Below are 25,179 nucleotides of genomic sequence, written 5' to 3'. Positions count from 1 at the left end.
TGACTATGGCTCAGATCATGAACTCCTTACTGACAAATTCAGACTTAAATTGAAGAAAAGTAGGGAAAACCACTAGACCATTCAGGTATGACCTAAATCAAATCCCTTATGACTATACAGTGGAAGTGAGAAATAGATTTAAGGGACTGATCTGATAGACAGAGTGCCTGATGAACTATGCACAGAGGTTCGTGACATTGTACAGGACAGGAATCAAGACCATCCCCAAGAAAAACAAATGGAAAAAGCAAAATGGCTGGCTGAGGAGGCCTTACAAATAGCCATGAAAAAGCGAAAAGCAAAGGAAAAGAAAAGATATACCCATTTGAATGCAGAGTTCCAAAGAATAGCAAGGAGAGACAAGAAAGCCTTCCTCAGGAATCAATGCAAAGAAATGAGGAAAACAAGAGAATGGGAAAGACTAGAGATCTCTTCAAGAAAATTAGAGATACCAAGGGAACATTTCATGCAAAGATGGGCTCGATAAAGAACAGAAATGGTATGGACCTAACAGAAACAGAAGATATTAAGAAGAGGTGGCGAGAATACATAGAACTATACAAAAAAGATCTTCATGACCCAGATAATCACGATGGTGTGATCACTCACCTAGAGCCAGACATCTTGGAATGCAAAGTAAAGTGGGCCTTAGAAAGCATCACTACGAACAAAGCTAGTGGAGGTGACGGAATTCCAGCTGGGTTATTTCAAATCCTGAAAGATGATGCTGTGAAAGTGCTGCACTCAATACGCCAGCAAATTTGCAAAACTCAGCAGTGGCCACAGGACTGGAAAAGGTCAGTTTTCATTCCAATTCCAAAGAAAGGCATTGCCAAAGAATGCTCAAACTACCACACAACTGCACTGATCTCGCACACTAGTAAAGCGATGCTTACAATTCTCCAAGCCAGGCTTCAGCAATACATGAACCATGAACTTCCAGATGTTTAAGCTGGTTTTAGAAAAGGCAGAAGAACCAGAGATCAAATTGCCAATATCTCCTGGATCACTGAAAAAGCAAGAGTTTCAGAAAAAACATCTATTTCTGCTTTATTGACTATGCCAAAGTCTTTTGACTGTGTGGATCACAATAAACTGTGGAAATTTCTGAAAGAGATGGGAATACCAGACCACCTGACCCGCCTCTTGAGAAACCTGTATGCAGGTCAGGAAGCAACAGTTAGAAATGTACATGGAACAACAGATTGGTTCCAAATAGGAAAAGGAGTACATCAAGGCTGCATATTGTCACCCTGCTTATTTATCTTCTATGCAGAGAACATCATGAGAAACGCTGGGCTGGGAGAACAAGCTGGAACGAAGATTGGCGGGATAAATATCAATAACCTCAGATATGCAGATGACACCACCCTTATGGCAGAAAGTGAAGAGGAGCTAAAAAGCCTCTTGATGAAAGTGAAAGAGGAGAGTGAAAAAGCTGGCTTAAAACTCAACATTTAGAAATCTAAGATCATGGCATGTGGTCCCATCACTTCATAGCAAATAGATGGGGATACAATGTCAGGCTTTTATTTTTCTGTGCTCCAAAATCACTGCAGATGGTGACTGAAGCCATGAAATTAAAAGGTGCTTTCCTTGGAAGGAAAGTTATGTCTATCCTAGACAGCATATAAAAAAGCAGAGACATTAGTTTGTCCACAAAGGTCCGTCTAGTCAAGGCTATGGTTTTTCCAGTAGTCATGTATGTATGTGAGAGTTGGACTATAAAGCTGAGCACCAAAGAATTGATGCTTTTGCACTGTGGTGTTGGAGAAGACTCTTGAGAGTCCCTTGGACTGCAAGAAGATCCAACTAGTCCATCCTAAAGGAGATCAGTCCTGGGTGTTCATTGGAAGGACTGATGTTGAAGCTGAAACTCCAATACTTAGGCCACCTGATGTGGAGAGCTGATGTGATGTTCATTTGAAAAGACCCTGATGCTGGGAAAGATTGAGGGCAGGAGGAGAAGGGGGTGACAGAGGATGAGATGGTTGGATGGCATCACCAACTTGATGGACATGGGTTTGGGTGGACTCTGGGAGTTGGTGATGGACAAGGAGGCCTGGCATGCTGCAGTTCATAGGGTCCACAAAGAGTCAGACCTGACTAAGTGACTGAATTGAACTGAACTTTATATAGTATATAATCTTGAAAGAACATTTAAATATAAAAAAAATCACATAGTCATTAAAGTTTTATATATTTCAATAGGTCCTTTTGGGAACCAAATAGTATCAAATGATTATATTGGTTAAAAAATACACCCTCTGCTCTCATTTCAAGATAATGAGATGGTTTTGTGAATCAAGATCCTCGTTTACAACCTACTAAACATATATCCTCTAACCCTATGTAAACTTAGTCTGGAAGAATTTATAAAGCAATAACGATGTAAGGAGAGACAGTGTGATATAACTGAAAAAGTCTATTTTCAATTCCATGCTTTAACATGTACTAGGTATGACCTTGAGTAAACCATCTGTGTATGTTTCCTCATCAACAATATATAAATATTAACACCAAATTTTCAGTGCTTCCAGGCATGAGTAAGGCAGTCAAATGTTTGATTCCTTTTTCTTCCCTTTGGGTTATTTACACATATAGGTGTTAAAAATCCCTGACAAATTCTCTTTCCTCCCTACAGTTCCTATTGGTCCACTATGACAAATGAAGTAACTGCCAGACTTGCTTTTAATTGCTAGTGATATAATCACCTAGAAATCTTTGCTATTAACACCTTGGTTGAACAACTGACTTAAAAAGTGAGTGTTAATGATGTTTTCAGAACATTTTGCCCTCGGGTCACTGGTGAAGATGGAAACAAAGGCATCTTAACACCCTTCCCATTTCAATATAGCCTGACCAACACATGCAATTTTATATAACTATTGCTCCATTTATTACAGATCAGTACTTTTGATCCAAGGAATTAGCTCCTACATGAGGTAATGAGGGTCTACTTCTATCTAGCTACTGATATGCCACCTTTTGGTATTTTCTTTATGAACCTTGATCATTTTGTACTATAAGCGGTCCTCTAAACTTGGCATTCTCACAACACTGGTTATAGATGAGTCAAAAATTAGCATTTGGCTTACCCTCTTTGGGAATCTTCCCCTCTAGTTTCAGCACCTTTGCATGATAGTTTAGAAGAACCAATACCACAAACCAGAGATCTGAACACAACACAAGCACCAGATCTGACCTGTATTCTCCAAACTTAACTGTGTGTTAATGGTGGCCTGATTAGGTGTCAAATAAAAGAAAAATATGCATGTATCTTTTATCTTTGTACCATTTGTTGAGACCAGTTAATAGATATTTCTGTTATGTGACTGGGCTTTAGTTCAACAAAGTGGAAAATCAAACCACGTGTAGGTAAAGGAGACTAATGGGGACTGTATATACTTCTTGAATATTTAACTCTGTTTAACATTCTGTGTGTTTAACTCTGTGTATGTGCACACACACACGTACATCATATTCAATAAGGTATTTACAAAATTCAACTTACACTCCTATTTAAGTCTCTGTAGTAGCCTAGTGAGTGACTGAAGAGCCACTTTAACTAAGGCATTAAGAAGTGGTAGCCTTATTTGCTAACAGCCCCAACTGGAGACAATCAAACTATTCTAAAAGAGGTACAGGTCAAACAACGTGGTACATTAATATCATGGAACACAACTTAGAAATAAAAAGAAACAAACCACAGACATACATGATAACTTGAACAGATCTCAAGGGGATTCTGAGTAGAAAAAGCTAACCTCAAAAAAAGTCATATACTGTTGCTATAACGTTCTCATAATGACAAGATTATATCTCCACTGTGGCTCAGATGGTAAAGAATCTGCCTTTAATGTGGGAGACCCAGGTTCCAACCCTGGGTCAGGAAAATCTCCTGGAGAAAGGAATGGCTATCCATTCCAGTATTCTTTCCTGGAGAATTCCATGGACAGAGGAGCCTGGCAGGCTACAGTCCATGGGGTAACAAAGAGTGGGACACGACTGAGTGACTAACACTTTCATATAACAAAACTACAGATAAAGAGAACAGATCAGTGGCTGTCAGGTGTTAGAGCTGGTTGGAGTAGGCATGACTCCAAAGGGGTAGCATAAGGAGACCTTCCTGATGACGATGAGAGCTCTGTATCTTGACTGTAGAGATGGTAACACAAAAAGTGATAAAATGGCACACAGAGTTATTCATACCACTGTACCAATATCAATACCCCAGTTTGAGATTGGATTATAGTAACATACAAGGAAAAAATTGGGAAAAACTATATTTAGGTTGCACAAGACCTCTCTCTGCTATTTTTGCAACTTACTGGAAAACTATTGATGTAATTATTCCAAAATGAAAAGTTAAAAAAAAAATCACACACTTACATACACAAAGAAATAAAATGGTCAATTTTATTCAAATTCTCCAAAATTATACTAAATACGTTGTTTCTAAAAGGTTTCACCTTTATATAATGGTTTTATTATTTCACCTTTCTTTTAAAGGTTTTTCAATTTTTCTGTACAGTTCTTCAGTAGAAGCCAGAGTCCTGAGCTGCCCAGTTAGGAGCCTAAAATACACAAAAAGAAATCAACAGGATGAAAAGAGATAATTTCTGAAAAGCCAACTTTGAAAAAAAGCGACACTAGTATTTTTTAGCCACACTTCTGCCAATCTATTCTCCACGACTTTAACAACTTCCTCAGTTACCAAATGTGAGGTGTTTCCGAACAACACAACAAAATACCATCTGATACAGTTTTTGACCAATTAAAAGTATAACAATGACAATATCACCAATATTATAATCCCAAACAATACAACTTGACCCTTAAGCATACAGAAATAACAACTACACGTTAGTTATTTTTCAGGCTCAGTTAATTCTACACTTGGATGGAATAGGAAAGGACAATAAAGTTTAAAACTGAAGGACTATGCTAAGGACACAAATCTGTTAAAAACTTCAATCAGATGAGATCCTTGAACGCAGCTTGACTGTTTTCTAAAAACTTTCTACCCTCCAGCTGTAAGTAATCATAATGCCTGAAAAGTATTAGGGGTAGTTTGGAATCCCAAAATTTCAAGGCTATTCAAATTCCTTTAATATCTAATATGCAGGATTTCTACCCAAAGTGGAAATCTATTTTTCTGACACTTAAATATGAGTATCAGATAAAGTCAAATTTTGTAAAATCAACACTAACATAGTAAGATCAACATTGTTGCAGAAGTAGTTCTTTAAAGGAACACAAATTTCAAGTACTTGAGAGATAACACATGTAACTTATCATCTGCCAGTATCAAAATGATGTGTTGAAAACACTAAGGAAATGACATAATGAAGGCACACAGGAAGGGTAAAAGAAAAAAAAACCCACTTGTAATAAAACTAGGAACACATAATTTAATTTTTGTTTCCTAACTAATGCACAAAAATCTAAGAAAAATCTTTTCAGTTTAGTGATTCTTAAATAAAATTACCCCCCAAAACAAAACCAGACACAACCAAAATTAATTTGTTCTCAAATGATACCCATGTAACAATTATATTATTTACTGCCAAATTTGAGACAACAGAAGATGTGTGGTTCTTACCTCTGACCTACTATTCTGATTAAGTTTCTTCTCAATATTCATGGCCAACATCTGGCTTCTAAATGAAAGGCTTTTGGTCTTTTCAATCACTTGCTGATAGGGTGAGACTGCATTGTTACCCATAACCACATGACCCTAAAATGAGAGAGAAAAATTGGTCCTATAACGTTAACAACCGAGTTTCTTAAGTTGTAAGTACGACATCACAACCTACATGTATGTTGCAAATATTTTTATGCACAGTACAGATGACAATATCATCCAACAACAAAAAAACAGGAAATTGCTGCTGCCTTCAAAAAAACTATTATACATTAAAACAAAAATTCTAGAATAAATGTCCCAACAAAAACTTCCTCCCAAAATATAAAATAATCAGCAACTGATATCTAGTACATAGCACAGACAACACTCACTAATTTAGAATCAATCTTGGCATCCAGCCTTGCATTTCTAATCAAATTTACAATCCACCTTTCAGCTTCTTCTGGAGTCATGTTCAGTTTATCTGCCAACATGCTAATGGAAAAGAAAAAAGAAATAAAATGACATTAACTGAGTTAAAAACTTAGTTTTATATACACAGTCTCTGACCTATACTCTATATGGAAACTTTTAAGTACTTATGGGTCATCTTCTCTTAAATATTATGACTCTTAAAATTGCATTGTTCATGTTTGTGCTATTTTCTTGAGCTGTTCACAATCTAGCTCATTTCACCTAACAGATTTAAGGTTTTTGAAGGGAGGGCCCCATATTCTGTATTTACACAAATCCTTCTAACTTCCATAAAAGTATCTTACTTAGTAGTGCTCCACTACTAATGATCTAAGGGAGAAAAACGTTGTACAATGTGTAATGATTATAGACATTAAACCCATTATAAGGAGCATCAGAAATTAAGAATAATAAAATGCAGCACATAACTAAAATTCAGGGCTGCTGAATTTCATTTTCTTCTGCACTAAGGACACTCCCTGGAACTGTACACTACAGATACCTAAATGGCCACTGAGTTTAAGTAAAAAGACACATACATACAGAGAAAACACGAACGGAGGAGAGGGGGACGGAGAAAGATGACAGACACCAAGACCCTGACTTAAAGTCTTTGATGTCATCAACCAATTTGCATTTTCTAATTAATGATCAGAGGCCTCTTGAAAAAGAAGCCACTGCAGGGCTTAATTTATCAGGATTAACACAAACACAAGCCTTCATAGCAGGTAAGTCAGTCAGTCAAATGATGAAAGAGTATCTATGTATGCATGTATAATATTTAAAAGGATGGTATACATATACGCATATACAGGTGAAGTGAAGTGAAGTCGCTCAGTTGTGCCTGACTCTTTACAGACCCTGTGGACTGTAGCCTACCAGGCTCCTTCCTCCATGGGATTCTCCAGGCAAGAGTACTGGAGTGGGTTGCCATTTCCTTCTCCAGGGGATCTTCCCGACCCAGGGATCAAACCCAGGTCTCCCACATTCCAGGCAGACGCTTTAACCTCTGAGCCACCAGGGAAGCCCTAAATACAGGTGTTTGGACACAAATATTAACTCTCCTCTTTTACTTGTCTTCAATGAAGATATTATACACTTGCAGTTCTTCTAATATCATCACTACTTTAACGAAAAAAAAAAAAAATATATAAAAATTCCTAATCTGATAGCACTCCCAATCTTAAAGTATAAATTTTTAACACACTGGAAATCATATAGCTATGTAATTGTATAAGTCTTAATCCAAAAGTAATCAATCAAGTTAACAAAAATACCTTTATGGGAATAATATAATCGGTGCTATTTCTATTTCACGTTTACTGACAAAGAGAAGGATTTCGTTCCAAATATAAAAAGTTAGGCTATCATTAAAGTTACTGGTAAATCAATGAAGGCAATCATTTAAAATTTATCCCTAAAATAAGCTTGAAGTTAAAAAAACATCATGATGATGAGTATGAGCCAACTCGACCATAAAACTCCTTGGATTTACATGTCAAGTTCTGGTCTCTTTTTATGATCAATTTTGCCTTAAGTACATATTCTCAGCAAACAAAGAACAATTAGTCCATGACTACTACTTCAATTTCATGATCAGGTTTCATTTTATTCTCTTTATCATTGTTCTCTAAGCAAACCCTATTTTATTTACGTTACTTAAAATAGGGAAGTGTGTCATTTTACTGAAACAACAAGGCATTTTTTTGACTAGGAAAAATTCCTGCAGCTGGTGTTTCCTATGGCTTCTCAATAAACTCCGTGTTTTTCCTACTGGTACTTAACTTATTTTAGAAATGTGTACATTTCATTTTCTTCTGCACTGCTAAAATAAGCTATTGCCTAATACTTTGAGCTGAAGCTGCTACTCTAAAGGTAAAGAACATATTTTCCAAAACATTATTTTATCAACTCCTGTAACAATTTCTCTTTTGTATGTCTCCTCCATTTCCCCAAAATACAACTCTTTAAAGTGAAGCCAAGACCGTTTTACTCCGAAAAGCACAAATGAAACAATCTGTACGAAATATATTAAAATTTCAATCTTCAAGATCTCCACACACTGCTTTTAAAAAACAGATGTTATTCCTAGTAGCTACTAAGTGGGTATAGTCAGTTTTTAAAAGATTTTTAAAACTATAAATAAAAGCTCTTTATGGAGGCTGTTTACATAATTAAAATTATAATGAAACATTCAGGATTACTGTATTGGATACTATAGAGTGACTAAGAACTCAAATCAGAGTAACCAAGGCCTTATAGTTGCATAATGTCTGCTGCGCTTAGTCACTCAGTTGTATCTGATTCTTTTCGACTCCATGGACTGTAGCCCGCCAGCAGTGGGTAGCCATTCCCTTCTCAAGATCTTCCTGATCCAGGGACCAAACCCAGGTCTCCTGCATTGCAGGCAGATTCTTTACCATCTGAGCCATTGAGAAGTCCTATCAGTTATCTCTTTAACCACTGACTCTAATCAAAGTTCCCTACCAAACTACTTTCATCTTGAAAGACTCTCCTCTCCACCAAACAGACTAAACCTCACTGTTCATTAACTATGACATGTTTTAAACCACTTCAGGGTCTTTGCAAATGTTGTGCCTTTTGTTTCAAAGGCGAATACACCTTTTTTTCACTTAGTGATGTGTTACATGGGTATCAGACAAAAGAGTACCCTCACTGGCCTTCCAAGACACTTCTCCCAACCATTATGTATCAGTTTGATGTTTTCACGATTCTCTGTTTTTTTGCAGAGCATTCATAGTCTCTGGTAGCTTAGATGGTGAAGAATCCACGTCCAACGCGGGAGACCTGGGTTCGATCCCTGGGTGGGCAATATCCCTTGGAGAAGGGAATGGCTACATACTTCAGTATTCTTGCCTGGAGGATCCCATGGTCCGAGGAGCCTGGCAGGATACAGTCCATGGGGTTGTAAAGAGTTGCACACAACTGAGCAGCTAACACTTTCACTTTCATAGAGCTGTAGTTGTGTAGCAGTGTATCTGCTTTCATGATAGACTGACCATGTAACCCAAAAGCATGCACCACAGCTTCCCTGTTCATGTCTATATATCCAGCAATTAGCATGATGCCCAGTAGAGAGGAGGCAATTAATAAAAACTTACTGTCTGATTCCTATCCTAGTTACTACCCCAGTGCAGGCTTTGTGACTGTTTCATAATACTCTAACTAATCTGCCTCTTGAGTCTCACCTTATTATTTTACATAGTTGCCAGCTTAGTCCTAAAGCCTGACTACCAGCTTATTCCTAAATTCCTTTCAAAAATATGAGCCCTTCTACCAAAACAATAAAATTCAAACTTCCAAGTTTCATGGTTCTCTACAATTTAGCTACAGTCGAACTTTTCAGTCTTCTTCCTCATGAATACCACAGCCCACCCAAACCAAACCAATTCTTTTCCTTTCCTGTCACTTATTCAACAAAACATGAATTGTGTTAGATGCCTGTGACAACATACAGTCTGTCTTCCACTTTAATAAAAGTTTAAAGGTGGGGTTGGGGAGTAGGGGACAAGTACCTAATCCTCCAAATATATAAACTATTTTAAGTGTAAGAAGGAAAAAGAGGAAGGAGCTATGTGAGTGTAAAAGGGTTTAACCAGTTCTAGTTTGGAGGTTTGGGGATAATTTATGAATGGAAATATTTAATGTCAAGTTATAAAACAAAAGAAAGACAATTTTATTCTGTATAACTCTACTTAGAATTTTCTATTCCTCTTCTTTCTTTACATACATATTCTAAGTCTTCTACTCCATCCTGGCTGGAGCAATCTGACAACATGCATAAGACCCACAAACGTGCCTGGTCTGACTCATAATCCCACTTTTGTGGATTTACTGTTTTGCAATACGCTTGTGGAACCTCTACTTATTAAATCAAGTCAAAGAAAAATCTGAAATAAGGTCTGAAAAGTATTAGTAAATTATTGATACCTTCTCAGCTTATCTAGGCTACCAACACTTTAAGAATAAGAGAATGTGGCAATAATCCATTTTAAGTAACAGGAAAATATACACAGTAAAAGAAATTAAATAACAGAGGGAAGTTCTCTAACTCCACAATTCTCTTACATTTTGCTGATTTTATGAAAAAAAAAAAAAAAACAAACAAACAAACAAAAAAGTAAAGATTTAAAAATAAAAAATAAGTATCTTATTAAAGCTTGAAGAAACAAAAACTTGCCTTTTGCTATCCTACACCATGCTTATTTTGTGTTATTTAAAAGAATTCAGTTTATCAATTAAAAGACAAAATATATCAAAAGGCAGAATTTCTGGGAAAAAAAAATCCCAATTCAATCTAAGTTTCAAACTCAAAAATAACTTCCAGATTATTCAGGTAAATTAAAATCTCAACCGTGTCTGCAGGCAGCTTAAAGAAGACATTTTAGGTTTAAAAACTTATATTTAAGACATGACACGATTTAAAACTCTGAGAAGAGAACATAGGTGAAATATTTCCTAATGTAAACCATACTGTTTTCTTAGGTCAGTTTCCCAAGGCAATAAATATTAAAGTAAACAAATGGAACATAATCAAACACAAGCTTTTGCATAGTAAAAGAAACTAAACAAAAAGCCAACCTATTGACTGAAAAATACCTGCATATGATGTGACTGACAAAGACTTAATTTCCAAAATATACAAACAGCTCACGTAACTAAATAAGAACAACAAAAACACCTAATTGAAAAAACGGGCAGAAAACCTAAACAGACATTTCTCCGAACACATACAGATAGCTAATAACTGCTAATTATTAGAGAAATGCAAGTTAAAATTACAATGACCACCAGTCAGAATGGCCACCATTAAAAGTCTACAAACAAATAATGGAGATGGTGTGGAGAAAAGGAACCCTCCTACACTGTTGATGGGAATGTAAATTGGTGCAACCACTGTAGAAAACAGCACAGAAGTTGCTCAAAACACCAGAGCTGCCATATGACCCAGCAATACCACTCCTGGAGATACAGTCAGAAAAAACCGTAATTCAAAAAGATGCACGCACCCCTATGTTCACAGCAGCACTATTCCCAACAGCCAAGACATGGAAACAACCTACATGTCCAATGACAGATGAACAGATAAAGACGTGGTATATACACACAAGAGAATACTATTCAGCCATAAAGAAGATGGTGAAATGATGCCATCTGCTGCAACATGGATGGACCTAGAGATATACTAGGTGAATTAAGTCAGAAAGAGAAGCACAAATACCATATGATTTAACTTACATGTGGAATCTAAAATATGACACAAATGAACTGATCTATGAAACAGACTCAGACATAGAAACCAGACTTGTGGCTGCCAAAAAGGAGGAGAGCTGGGGGAGGGATGGACTGGGAATATGGGATTAGCAGATGCAAACTATTAACTAGAGAATGGATAACCAACAAGGTCCTATGAAAAAAACAGCACAGGGAACTACATTCAGTGTCCCATAATAACCCATAAAGGAAAGGAAGATGAAAAGGAATATATATATATATATATATTTGTTGAATTTGTTACAATTTTATATATATATATATAAATGAATCACTTTGCTGTACAGAAATTAACACATTATGAATCAACTATACTTCAATAAAATAACACTGGAGTGGGTTACCATTCCCTTCTCCAGGGGATCTTACCCACCCAGGAACTGAACCCAGGTCTCCTGCGTTGGAGATGGATTCTTTACCAACTGAGCTATCAGGGAAGCCCATATATAAATGAATCACTTTGCTGTACAGCAGAAATTAACACATTATAAATCAATTATACTTCAATAAAATAAAAAAACATATTTTGTCTAAATCCCTTATTCACACCTTTTAGTTGAAAAGCGCTCCTGCTCAAGTGACACAAGATACTGAACGTTTTTTTTTTTTTAAATGTGGATCATTTTTTTCAAGTTTTGAATTTGTTACAATATTGCTTCCTTTTTTATGTTTTGGTTTTTTGGCCCCAAGGGATGTGGGATTTTAGCTCCCCAACTAGGGATCAAATTTGCACTCCCTGCACTGGAAGGTGAAGTTTTAACCACTGGACTGCCAGGGAAGTCCTTGAATATGTTAAGTAACACATAAAACCCCAGATGCATGCTTAGTCATTCAGTCATGTCCGACTCTTTGCAAACACATGGACTGTAGCCCACCAGGCTCCTCTGTCCATGGAATTTTCCAGGCAAGAATACTGGAGTGGGTTGCCATGCCCTCCTCCAGAAGACCTTCCCAACACAGGAATCGAACCCAGGTCTCCCACATTGCAGGCGGATTCTTAACCATCTAAGCCATCAGGGAAGCCCCAAACCCCAAACAGCCTTTCACAAATCTTGAGAAAAAAGAACAAAGCTGGAGGCTTCACATTCCTTGATTTCAAACTATATCACAAAGCTATAGTAATCAAAACAGTATGCTACTGGCATAAAAATAGACACATAGATTAATGGAACAGAATAGAGAGCTCGAACTGAAGCATATATGGTAAATTACTTTATGACAAAGGAGGCAAGAATATACAATGGGAAAAGAACAGTCACTTTCCAACAAATGGTGCTGGGAAAACTGGACAATTACATGCAAACAAATGAAACTGGACCAGTCCTCACCCCATATACAAAAATTAACTCAAAATGAATTAAAGAACTGAACATTAAAAAACCTGGAAATATAAAACTCCTTTAAAAAACACACACACACACACAAGCAGTAAGTTCTTGACATATGTCGTTGTGAGGACTTTTTACAACTGATACCAAAATAAATTCAAACACAAAGGTAATAAAAGCAAAAATAAACATCAAACTAAAAAGCCCCTGCACAGTAAAAGAAACTATCAACAAGATGAAAAAGTAACCTACCAAGTGGGAGAAAATATTGCAAACCACATATATAAGGGGTTCTATATATATCCAAAATATAGAAAGAACACATACTAACTCAGCATCCAAAAAGAAAAAAACAAAACCCCCAAACAATTTGATTTAAAAATGGGTAGAGGACCTGAATAAATATTTTTCCAAGGAAGACATACAGAGGGCTAAGAGGTACATGAAAACATGCTCAACATCACTAATCATCAGAGAAACATATACAACTCAAAACAATGAAATACCATCTCATACCTGTTAGAATGGTTATCATTAAAAAGGTAAGAAATAAATATTAGCAAGAATGTGGAGAAAGGGAAACTCTTGATGCATTGCTGGTAGTTAAGTAAATTGGTACCATCACTATGGACGATACTAAGTGGATTCTTCAAACAATTAAAAATAGAACCCAGTATGACCCAGCTATTCCACTTAAATTTATATGAAGGAAATGAAAATTATAACTGGAAAAGATTTAGGTAAACCCATGTTTACTGCAGCATTACTTATAATACCAAGCAACCTAAGTGGCCATCAATGGATGAATGAATAAAGAAAATGTGATTACACACACATACACACAGTTATTTAACCATTAAAAAAATGAAATTGTACTATTTGCATGTTGAGGGCAGTATGCCAAGTGAATTAAGCCAGACCCAAAAAAAAACAAAACAAAACAAAACAAATACCATATGATCTCACTTATATGTGGACTCTAAAACAAAACAAAAAATGCTCATGGATACAAAGAAGAGATGGGGACGGGTGGGACTGGGTGAAGGGTCAAAAGGTACAAACTTCCAGTTATAGAAGAAATAAACCATGGAATATAATGTATAGCATGGGGACTACAATTAAGAGTAAATCTCATCACAAGAGAAAAAAATTGCCACTATGTGTGGCAATGAATGTCAATTACACCTATTAAGGTGATCATTTCACAATATACACAAATATCAAATCATTATGTCATACACCTAAAACTAATATTCTGTTATATGTTAATTATATTTCAATTTTAAGAAAACTAGAACAAAAAGTATCATTAATATCCTTAGTAAAATTATAAACTGTGGAACTACATTCATAAAGTAAGAACAGAATGCTATAAAAAATATTCAGAAAAAGAAGAGTGACAGAGGTCTTTCTTTTGGAAATTGAAAAATAACATCAGAGACTATTTTTAATCCACAGAAGATTTCTCTGGGAGAAAATCTCCCAGAGTGTAGAAAACAAAGATATTGTGATGGAAAACAGAGAAACGATAAGAAAATTAGAAGTCTGATCCAGGAGGTCTAATACCTGAATAACAGAAGTTCCAGAAAGAATAAACAGTGAACATAAAGAAGAAACTGTTAAAGAAATAATTGTAATTCAAGAAAAATTCCCAGACCTGGAGACCATGAACTTCTAAATTTAAAGAGTCTAATATGAAGAACTGATCTCCTTAAAAGGAAATAAAACCAGTCAATCCTAAAGGAAGTCAACCTGAATATTCACTGGAAGGACTGATGCTGAAGCTCCAACACTTTGTCCACCTAATGCCAAGAGCCAACTCATTAGAAAAGACCCTGACGCTGGGAAAGATTGAAGGCAAAGGTGAAGAGGGTGGCAGAGGATAAGATGGTTAGAAAGCATCACTGACTCAATGGACATGAACTTGAGCAAACTCCAGGAGATAGTGGAAGACAGGGAAGTCTGGCATGCTGCAGTCCATAGGGTTGCAAAGAGTTGGACACAATTTAGCGACTAACAACAACAATAAATATGAAAAATTAAAACAGACCTATACAAAGGCATATCACTGTAAAATTTCAGACAATGGGCACCAGAAAAACCTCCCCTCTCCCCATTGCTAGAGAGGAAAACAAAACACCTGTATAAGAGATGCTGCTGCTGCTAAGTCGCTTCAGTCGTGTCCTACTCTGTGCAACTCCATAGACCGCAGCCCATCAGGCTCCTTCAGAGAATAATCAATTTTGAAAAGAGATTTACAAACTGGCAAAGAGTCTGAAGTGGAATTAATGAAAAAGTCATTAAGGAAAACAACAAAGCAAATGGCAGGAAAGTGGCCATTATCAATTCCAGAGAAAACAAATATTGAATACTAGATAAACATACTACAAATCTACCTTATTTGAAACAAGGTGCTAAATTAACTTAGCACTTATTTGATGTTAAGTTTAGACACTAACACACAATTTACAAAAGATTAAAGAATTGAGAAAAAAGTCCCATGAACAAGTAATAATTTCAAATACAATATGGATGGCATTTCAAATAAGTGGGAGAAAACAGCTTTTCAATAAATCATGTTGGCTATTTTGGGGATAGGGAGAGGAGCTACTTTCTATTTCCAAATAAATCCTTGATGGATTCAAACAGAGGAAATAAAGTCACAGAGGTCCTAGAAGAAATTAGGTAAATAGCATATAAACCTATTACGAGAAACAACTTTTATATAAAATACAAAGTCAGTACCATAAAGGAAAAGCTAAGTAATAACTTTGACTAAACAAATACGTAAATCATTCCTTTGGCATGTGTGTGCATGCTCATACATGTCCAACGCTTTGTGACCCCATGGACTAGCCCAGTAGGCTCCTCTGTCCATGGAATTTTTCAAGCAAGAATATTGGGAGTAGGTTGCTATTTCATACTTCAGGGGATCTTCCTGACCCAGAGATCTTCCTGACCCTGTGTCTCCTGCATTGGCAAGTACATTCTTTAATACTTTGCCACCTGGGAAGCCTTCATTCCTTTGGGGCAGAGGGGAAAAAACAGAATCCTAAGTGCTATTTTAAGGCATAAAAAAAAATTATTATTTTATCCTCTATTCAATTTCATTAGTAAAACATATTCATAACTCTTAGCACAAAAATCAGATACTTTTCTTCTTTCTGGGAAGGCATTAAGACCAGTCATCCCACCTAAGAACATAAGGTATATAAATCTAAATCTAGAGAACCAATTAGGCTTTCATCAACTCTAGGCTGATTGTCTATCAGGTTTTCAATGACTAATCTTTTCGACAGTCTTTTTCTGAACCCTTCCACAGCCCTTACCCTGATGTATCTTAACAAATAAAGATTTGGGGTCCAGAATTTCAGAAGCTTATCAATTACCTGCTTAATAACCTGGCTTTCCAAATTTTAGTTGATAAGCACAACTTATTTAAAAAAATACTGACTTAAGCCATTAAGTCATGGAAATCTCTGGCCTGTTTTCCACTGAAGACTGTGGCTAACTATTTTATATATCGAAAGAGCTCCAGTGTTTTATAAGGATATCCTATGACAATTAATTAAAAAGTAAGTCTTAAGTGTAAACTGTATTTAACTGTAAGATTAGGAGGAAATAGGAGAAAGAAAACAGCAGAAAACTGAGCCATGAAATGCTCTGTATGACAAATGAAAATTCTCACTGAATTTACCAACATCTCATTAGTCAAAAATGACACTATATTACTTGATAATTAACACAGAAATACAACGATAATGGCTGTTTAAGATAATCTCCATCTGGAAACACACCTTTTATCTCTAATATCAAAGTATAATTAAGTATAAATTGCTATATGGTAATAAAGCCTTTAAGAAAAATATTAAGATCTAAAATGTTACTGAATAAAGTAAGCAAAGTGGAATGACTTCATAACTTAAATGCAAGAGCAGTTGGCAAATACATACTTTTGTGAAAAGCCAAAACTAACCCCCATAGGGAAATTATATTAATGTATGCTCCAACATGTTTATCATACACATTCAAAATATTACTTCCATACTTTGTTTTTATCTACAACTGAAAACTGGTCCAAGGATTATTCTAGAACAGCTTTTAAATTTCAGACACACTATATCTGATAAACTATTCGGCTATACTAAACTAAATCCCACCACAGTAATCTTTTTTTGACAGATGTTGCATACTTCATGGTAAACAGATTTGTAATTTATCCTATAAATCTATAGGGCTGTGTATAAACTGATAAAAACATTCTTAATATACATTTTTATAAAGATAAGACTGTCACATGTGCCATTTAGTGAAGAATCCTATCAACAGAGAATGTTTCAAATCACAAATGGAAAGGGTTATTTAATAAACAACCATTGGCTTTAAAATGCTGAATAGCATTTGATTTGTGTCCACTAGGGGAAAGAAAGGAAGACAGAGACAAATCCTTCCCCCTAGCCCTAAAAAAGATCAAATATCAAATAACTAAATTAATTAGAAGCAGAGATAGGCCAGCGTAAACTAGTAAATGGAGTGATTTGTCATTATTAGTATACGATGGAAAAGAGTCTACTTAAAGATATTTTAGAGAGCTATCAGGGTTCAGTGAAACTTCAATTCAAATTACTTCTCTGACTTTTCTGTATACAAATTATGTCCATGTTATTCTAATTACTCTGTATTTTTCTTCAAAATGCCTATCCTAATTATAATCTTATCTTATCTGTTTCTTCCTCTGGATTTTAAGCTCTGAGGCTGTGTTCTCTACTTTCTATCCAGTGCCTGGCACTCATTCACATCTGTAGTATTTCCTTCTTTCAAAAATTGTCATAGTTAAACTGCTCTTAACTAGTTATATCATAATCTGTATCATATGCATTTATCCTCTTCAGGAAGAAGAGGACTACCCTGAACACTACTTTTTAAAAAGTTCTGCACATCCTTTAAATGACAAAATTACAAAAATAGCAAACAGATGAGTGGTTGCCCAGGGTTCTAAGAGGTGAGAAGGAAGTCGGTATGGGTATAGAAGAGCAGTCTGAGGAATTTGTGTGGTGTCAGAAATGTTCTGTATCTGAATGTATCAACATCAATAGGGTGGTTGTGGTATTTTACTATGGTTCACCAAATGTTACCATTGAAGGAAATTGTAAAGGGCACAGAATATCTCTTCATTAATTCTTACACCAGAATTATTGAGAGGAGCTCTGAAAATTACAGGTGCTGAGATCTGCCCCTTCCCATTCTGAGAATGCTTTAATTTTTTAGGGGTTGGACCTGAGAACCTTTAAACCAGATTCTCAAGTCTTGATCCCAGAGATTGTGATTCAGAAGGTTTGTGGTAAAGCCAGAAAAATCCATTCTTAAGTTTAAGTTATTGGTGGTTTTTTAAGTTCTCCAGATGATTCTGATGTATAGCTAGGCTTAAAAACCTCTGAACTAGAGAACAGCAATTTTTTTCTATATACTGTTTGAATGTAAACAATAGCTAGTTTGGTCATTATCATGGATTCCAAGTCCCTGGTGTCTGACTGAAGATATTTGCTGTATTTATAAAAGCCCAACTTAGATGCTTAACATTATTTTCAGTCATATTTCTAACCTATTAAAGCAGTTCCAAAAACATGAAGAAGCCTAGGCCCCTGGACTGAGTCCTACTGGCCCCCATACTCTCCGGTACCACCCCCCAAACCTTAGAATCTGAGATATCATTGTTGCACTAAGAATAACTGTTTATTCACATGAAGCTGTACTTTATGCTTGTCCTCTACCCTGTTAATCCACTGCATACTAAAAATATTAAATCACTCATTTTTCAATCCATTACCCTAGCAGGCTATAACTATGTGCCTAAAAAACTTTTGTGACCTGATGCAATGGTTCTTAATCTTAGATGTGCTTTGGAATAATCACCCTAACTAGAACAGTAAAGTAGCCCTATTTAGTATAACACAGAAGTCCTACACAGCATAACACAGAAAACTGGATTCAGAAAGTTTGTGGTGGCTTCAGGGAATCTATATTTGTAAGATACAAAACAAAACTCTACAGATTCTGGACAAAAAATTAAACACTGACTCATGGTTTTTTCCATCTTTATCCTCTGGCTCAAATGATACACTAATGACAAATTAGTCTAAATCGGCTATCAATTGCTCACAATGAAAAAGAAAGAATTTATAACCAGGGTCAAGACAATGAATGTCAGAGAGCTATTAGCTCAGAATCTTGCATTAAGTAAGACCTAAGCTGCTTAATGTCTCTGAGCCTTCAGTTTCTTAGCTATAAAGAGGGAGCTACAAAACAAAGGAGTTGTATTGAATCAGTGTTTCATAAAACTGGGTTTCCAGAGTCAGTCATATGGTTCCACAGAGTCAGTCGTATGGTTCCACGGAGTCAGGAGGAAAGCCGAACAGAAGTGCAAGCAAAACAAAGTGAAAGGGGGCTCTTCCTTTATCTGCTTGTGCAGATACATAAATATGTATACTTATATAGATAATGCATTTCATGACTAATGCATTTCATGACTAATGACTGCTAGGTATTTCCATGTATTCCTTAAGGGAACTAGATTGGGAACCAGATTCTTAAAATTATATTAGTATGTCTGCTAGCTATAATAAAGTACTAAATAAGGTCAAAACTTCAACTCCCAAAGGAAAAGACCCATGTTCACACTGTAATTCTAACTCTGAATAACCACTTCAATGACAACCCACTAAAATAAGGCAAGCAAGAATGGATGACTTAGTGAAAACCAAAGGCTCTAAAGAAAAACTTTGGTGTACATACAATTCCTAAGAGGCAAACATTAACATAGTAAGTTTTTAAACATTTAAGGAGCATTTACTGCTTGACTTCATCTGTGGTCAAGGGACACTGCTATTTTTCAATTTCTAATACATAAAATCAGTTTCTAATAAGTTATGTAAGTTTCACAAATTTTCCCAACAATTTCCTCACATAACAGAGAAAATTTCAACTGAAATTCTCCATAACTTTTCCATGTTTCAACATTTTAGGATGTCACAGGAGTTTACTATGAGAATTCAAACATATAATTAAATAAAATAAATTCAATTAACTGAAATAATTACCAAATGTGGTCTTTTCAACAGCATTTCCAATTTACTAAGGACTGATTCCTTAAGTGAACTCATGTTGAAAACCATTCTAAAACTGGTCATCACTCTTTTCTCCTTATGTAATGGTGTAATAGTATTCTTTTAAAAGGTAACTCTCTGACAATCATAATACTGCCTTGAAGTAATTTTCAAAAATCATGCTTTCCCACACATATGGAAATAAGAAGGATCTGAAGCATCCCAGAATTCAAACAAAAGTTAGGATTTTTAATAAATCACTATGACATTTCCTTTTTCTACTATAGCACAGAGAAATACAATAGAAATCCAATTAACTGGAATCTTGGTAACTGTAACTTTACAATAAATCAAAGTTTATAGGAATTTAAAAGTAGAAAGTATAAATTAAATCAGTATTCTTACTTAATGCTGATACACTGATGGATGCGACAAAAAGTCTCAAATATGAAGAGACGGGCATTTTCAATGAAGTCCTCAAGACAAGCCACCAAGAAGAAATCATTCACTAGTACCTATATGAATAAAATATAAGAGGAAAAAATTATAAATGACGATGAGCAATTTTAAAAATTTGTCTCAAATATGTTCTTTGTTCTTTACTCATTATTCCTTTCACTACAACTCTCTCATCTAATATCATAGGTTCTACTTCATAGTACTTTTTAGAACATTATATTCAAGTTTCTAAAAATGCAAATAAGAAAATGAATGCTACAAGAAAAAGAGCTAAAAACTACGTTTCCTTGTTCCACTGATGACCTCAACAACCTTACAACAAAGCGGCTTGGTCCTGTCATTAACCTAAAGAAATGCTCTGTAGATAACGTATTTCCAGCTTTTTAATGTAGATATGGACTAAAGATATGCATACTTCTGTGATAATAAGTAGACCGGAAAGCCACAGGAGAAAAAAATTCAAAGGGTGACACCTATTTCACAGATGTATCATAATTAAAAGACAATATTTTAACTTCAAAAACAGCAACCAAGTGCCCCACTGCCTGGCATGGCCTAGATACTTAGTATTACAATAAACACCAATATTTAATAATGTCGCATTTGATTGCATGTACACAAGTTGTTGTACTACATGTACACAAGTTGTTACAAACTTTGTTCAATGTTTGAAAATCACCTCTAAAGGCATACTTACTTATAGATTTGGTAAATGCATTTAACAAGTAATTCTTAGTTTTTCGAAACTTGAAAACTTACTACGAAAAAAGACTGTAAGCCCAACTTTTTCAGATGCTCTGACAGTACCTTAGTTTCTGCCAGCTAACAGAAGACACTAGTTTAAAAATTCACTCTTAGCTTGACTGATTTATAGCAAATGTTAAAATACAATCGTAAGAAAAATTTCAAATTAGGCCTGTTTATGTAACAAGCTGGAACCACAACTGTGATGTAAAACTTGATATTATCTTGCTTATACAAATAAAGCATTTCACATATTTTTATTCATTCAGGATAAGACATGAAATTATATGTGAATTTATAAAGCCCTTAATGTTTTAATCAACTGTTAACAAAAGGGGTAGACACATGGTAATAAAATAAAAAATGTCTTCGACCCAACACATTTCTAAACAGTCTGCCATTTTAAGATTAATAAACATTTCTGACATAATTAATAAAACCCTGTTAGGTTAATTCTTATAATACCCTCAAATTAAAGAATTATTAATTTGTAAGCAAAAATTTATACTTACTGATTCACATTCCCTTAGCTTTTTCTGAGCCCCATCAAAGTCAAAATTAACATATAAGCATTCAACAAATTCTGTAATTGGGTCTTTATATGTGTATGACTCCTGTAAAATTAAGTCAAAGGTTAAGCTGGATTTGATTCAACACTGTTTAGTAGTAGACTGCCCCCAATCTTCCTATTTTCTCCTCCCTTACCATTAGTTTCTAACAAATTACCAAGTACTATCTTCTCAAAGCAATTGCTTATATCCTAATTCAAGGCCACAACTTAACCTTATGATGCCTTCTAAACCAAGTTCTCTAAATGGTCATCCTAGAACCATTCCGAAAGCTTTCAAATTCCTCTACTGCCAAGTCTCCCTTAGTCAATGAACAGTGATGAACTTCTCCAAGTAACAGTGTATTCATATTCTGATGAATAAAACTGCCTTTTTCTATCTAAATTATTCTTAGATAAAATAAATATTTAAGTTCTTTTTGAACCCACAGTTAGTTATTGTTGAGAAATTCACTAAAAACCAAGCAGTAGTGCTATAGCTTTTGCACAACATGGGTACTATTAAAATTATGTAAAGATTAACTACTCTGGTATTATGTAGGTAGTGTCCTTCAAAAAAGAATCCAGGCTCCAGATCTCCTTTACTCTTTGCAGTAAGAACAACACTAATACACAACGTATATTAAGCATCCAACTAGCAGAGAGCAGTATTCATTCATGCCACATCTACCATAAATGTATCTTGAACTGGAAGGCAGCATATGCCCATTTGGGGCTCTTTTCTTTTCATGTATACTTTCCTCCTACTTTTTAAAAGAATTTTAGCCTGATAGCTAAACTGATAGCTCAGTTGGTAAAGAATCTGCCTGCAATGCAGGAGATCCTGGTTTGATCCCTGGGCTGGAAAGATCCCCTGAAGAATTGAAAGGCGACCCACTCCAGTATTCTGGCCTGGAGAATTCCATGGACTGTATAGGCCACGGGGTTGAGAAGAGTCGGAGACGACTGAGCGACTTTCACTCTTTTCACTGTAAGATCTAAGAGTCCTACTTCTTCAAGAAAAAGAGGTTAAAGTTTAGGCACATTTTAAAAATCAATACAGATTTTACTTTTTACCTGCTGAATAACTTTGACCAGATCTTTTAGCACCTGCCGGCGTTTTCGAACATCTTTGTTTGTTATGACTGCTGTGGTCAAATAGCGGAGAATATGTGGACACATCGTTTGAATTGCATTAAGATACCTAAAAAAAAAATGCAATTTACTTAATAACTTACCAAGTTTTTCTAGATCTATAATCATCTGTGATTTAAAGAAAACACTTGAGCAGCCCATCAGACTGCACTGTTTCAGTAAGCAAGGATTGTAAAAAATTACAAATGAATATTACTAGGGCCATCTTCACCAAGAAAAAGTTTAAATGGTAAGAATGCTAGCTCGTATTTCTCAGTTTGGAGTGAGATGAGAGACTCACTTAAGAGGTAAATATTACCTCTATTACCACTGCCGAGTAAAAGGATTTTGAAAGGCTCTTATATAAGCCATCAGTCTGTTTCAAAAGATTTCATTTACCTGTAAGAACAAATGTATGAAAAGCTATGTGCAAAACACTGCTCATAATTAAGAGAATCAGGCACTTACACAAACAATTAAAACCAATTAATTTCATGGGATGGAAGACTGGAAACTATTTTGATGATCAGCAGCTGACCACCCCAGTCATTCGGTATTTATGCTGTATTTCTTCTGCTCAATTTCCTTTTACAGCTCCCTAATTTTTATCCAGTAAGAACCTCTGAGCACCAGGTTGGATATATTTGTCAACAAAGTCCATTTCTCTTAGTTGAATCTTCAAGCTCCAAGGTACCCATCCAGCTCTATCTCCCAGCACACCACTGACTGCCTCCTGCTTTCCTCACTTTTTAAAGCTCACTCCACTGCTCTCCCGAACACATCCCTCTGAAAGTCTAAATTCTAGCCATTCTTCAAGGTCCAGCAGAGAAACCTTATCTCCCAAGTTCTCCCAGATTATAATGTTAATAAATCTCTATACTTTGTCATATTGTAGATACCCCATAAAATGTTGTTTGAACTCATCAGAGGACCCTACAATCCGATAATAACCTAACATTTAGATAAAATCTAGTTCCACTTAGTCCTCTTTAAATTCCCTCTAAACAAGGCAAGCTATAAAAATAATCAACATTAACTCAAGAACAAAACAATTTCTAAGAAAAGATAACTAAACAAATCAGCTAAAAGCTTCATTATCTGAAAAATTAAGTGTGAGTTTCAGGCAGAAAATTTTAAATGCAATGTTGTTGTTCAGTACAAGTGACTGCCTCAATACTCTTACCAGAGACATGGTGTATAGGAGAGTATGACTGGTTTTCTTAATCAGATTTGAAGTAGGTAGTTTTAGTACACATTTATGGAACTCATTCATAGATTTATTCCTACAAGATTAAAGTATATTTTATATGATGGTAACCCCCCCTTTATTTATCCTTTCTCTGTATTATTGCATCATGTATAATTTCACTGTTTTTATTGGAAAATGATGTCCTTAAGAAATCATCTCTATGTGAGTATATAGTTGGGTTAGAAAATTATTGTGAAGGGCCAGATAATGAATATTTTAGGTTTTGCAGGTCAAGAAGCAAGACTCAGAATATTAATCAGGCACCTATATAAAAATAAAACAAATTTCTAAAATATTCTATTATAAAAACTCAAAATATAATAGCTGACTACAAATATTCATAATTCAAGTCTACTAATAAAAATAGTAAAATTCCCTTAATAGGGTAACTTTGCTTATTGGGTTCAAATTTAGAGATCCCTATTAAACTTTATTACAAATGTTTGTTAATGCTAATCTGTAATGAGATTTTACATATTTAACCCGACAATGATTTTTTAATGTATGCAGGTACTACCAAACATTGGTATCAATGATAAGACTTTAATTTAGCGTATTTATCACTTGGGGAAGGCTTTTTAAGAATTCTGTTAAGATCTTTTGATATTGCCTTTTAGCTATCAAATGTAATGATATAGCTATCATTACATTGCAAATAAATCATTTCTATTTCAATTGCACAGTTAGATGGATTTTCATACACAGAAATTTCCTTTGTACTTACAATGAGATCTAAAACTTTTTTGAAATGTAACTTGAGCTTAAAAAATCTATCTGCTACAAATCTGTGTGGGAATGAAGGTCTCATTTCTTCTTTAAACTTTTCAAAGAACAGGAAAGGTTAAAGCAGCTAGACATTACTTAGGATTCATACTATGTTATTCATCATCAAATAAATGCCTGCTGCAGTATAAGTCTGCATATAAGTACTGTTCAGATTTCTAATTTTAGGTTGAACTAAGAAACATTAAGTCTATAGCAAAATATAACTTCCAGAGCCATCCAGGGCTTGCTCATAGTGGTTGAGGGCAATTTTTTGTTTAAGAAAATTTCCACCTTACTCCAACCTAGAAAAAGTCACAATAAAACTTTGCCACTGCAAAGTCATTTTATCATTGTGGTACTAGGGAAAGTCAAGATATTCTATCGATCAAACAAAAATTCAGGGACCAAACAGTTAAGCCCACAACAGAAAATGAAGTTCACTGTTGACGCTA

At 35.2% G+C, this 25,179-nt stretch overlaps 1 protein-coding gene across 2 annotated transcripts in view; it reads right to left on the bottom strand.

The window, feature by feature from the left end:
- Positions 1–4,405: 4,405 nt before the first annotated feature.
- EIF3E (eukaryotic translation initiation factor 3 subunit E) overlaps positions 4,406–25,179 on the bottom strand; it is a 47,533-nt gene continuing 26,759 nt past the window's right edge. Inside the window, exons 8-13 of one of the 2 annotated variants that reach the window (XM_004011785.4) lie at positions 22,657–22,783; positions 21,545–21,646; positions 20,235–20,344; positions 6,022–6,124; positions 5,606–5,740; positions 4,406–4,577 (exon numbers count right to left, since the gene is read on the bottom strand). In XM_004011785.4, the coding sequence (XP_004011834.1) occupies positions 4,539–4,577; positions 5,606–5,740; positions 6,022–6,124; positions 20,235–20,344; positions 21,545–21,646; positions 22,657–22,783 (616 nt within the window). In that variant the 3' untranslated portion in view covers positions 4,406–4,538. Of the gene's footprint in view, positions 5,741–6,021; positions 6,125–20,234; positions 20,345–21,544; positions 21,647–22,656; positions 22,784–25,179 lie in introns of both variants that reach the window. The other variant, XM_060393481.1, reaches the window with a different exon arrangement.

Source organism: Ovis aries, chromosome 9, assembly GCF_016772045.2.
Source record: "Ovis aries strain OAR_USU_Benz2616 breed Rambouillet chromosome 9, ARS-UI_Ramb_v3.0, whole genome shotgun sequence".
NCBI lineage: Eukaryota > Metazoa > Chordata > Mammalia > Artiodactyla > Bovidae > Ovis > Ovis aries.
This window is presented reverse-complemented; position numbering and strand designations above follow the sequence as displayed.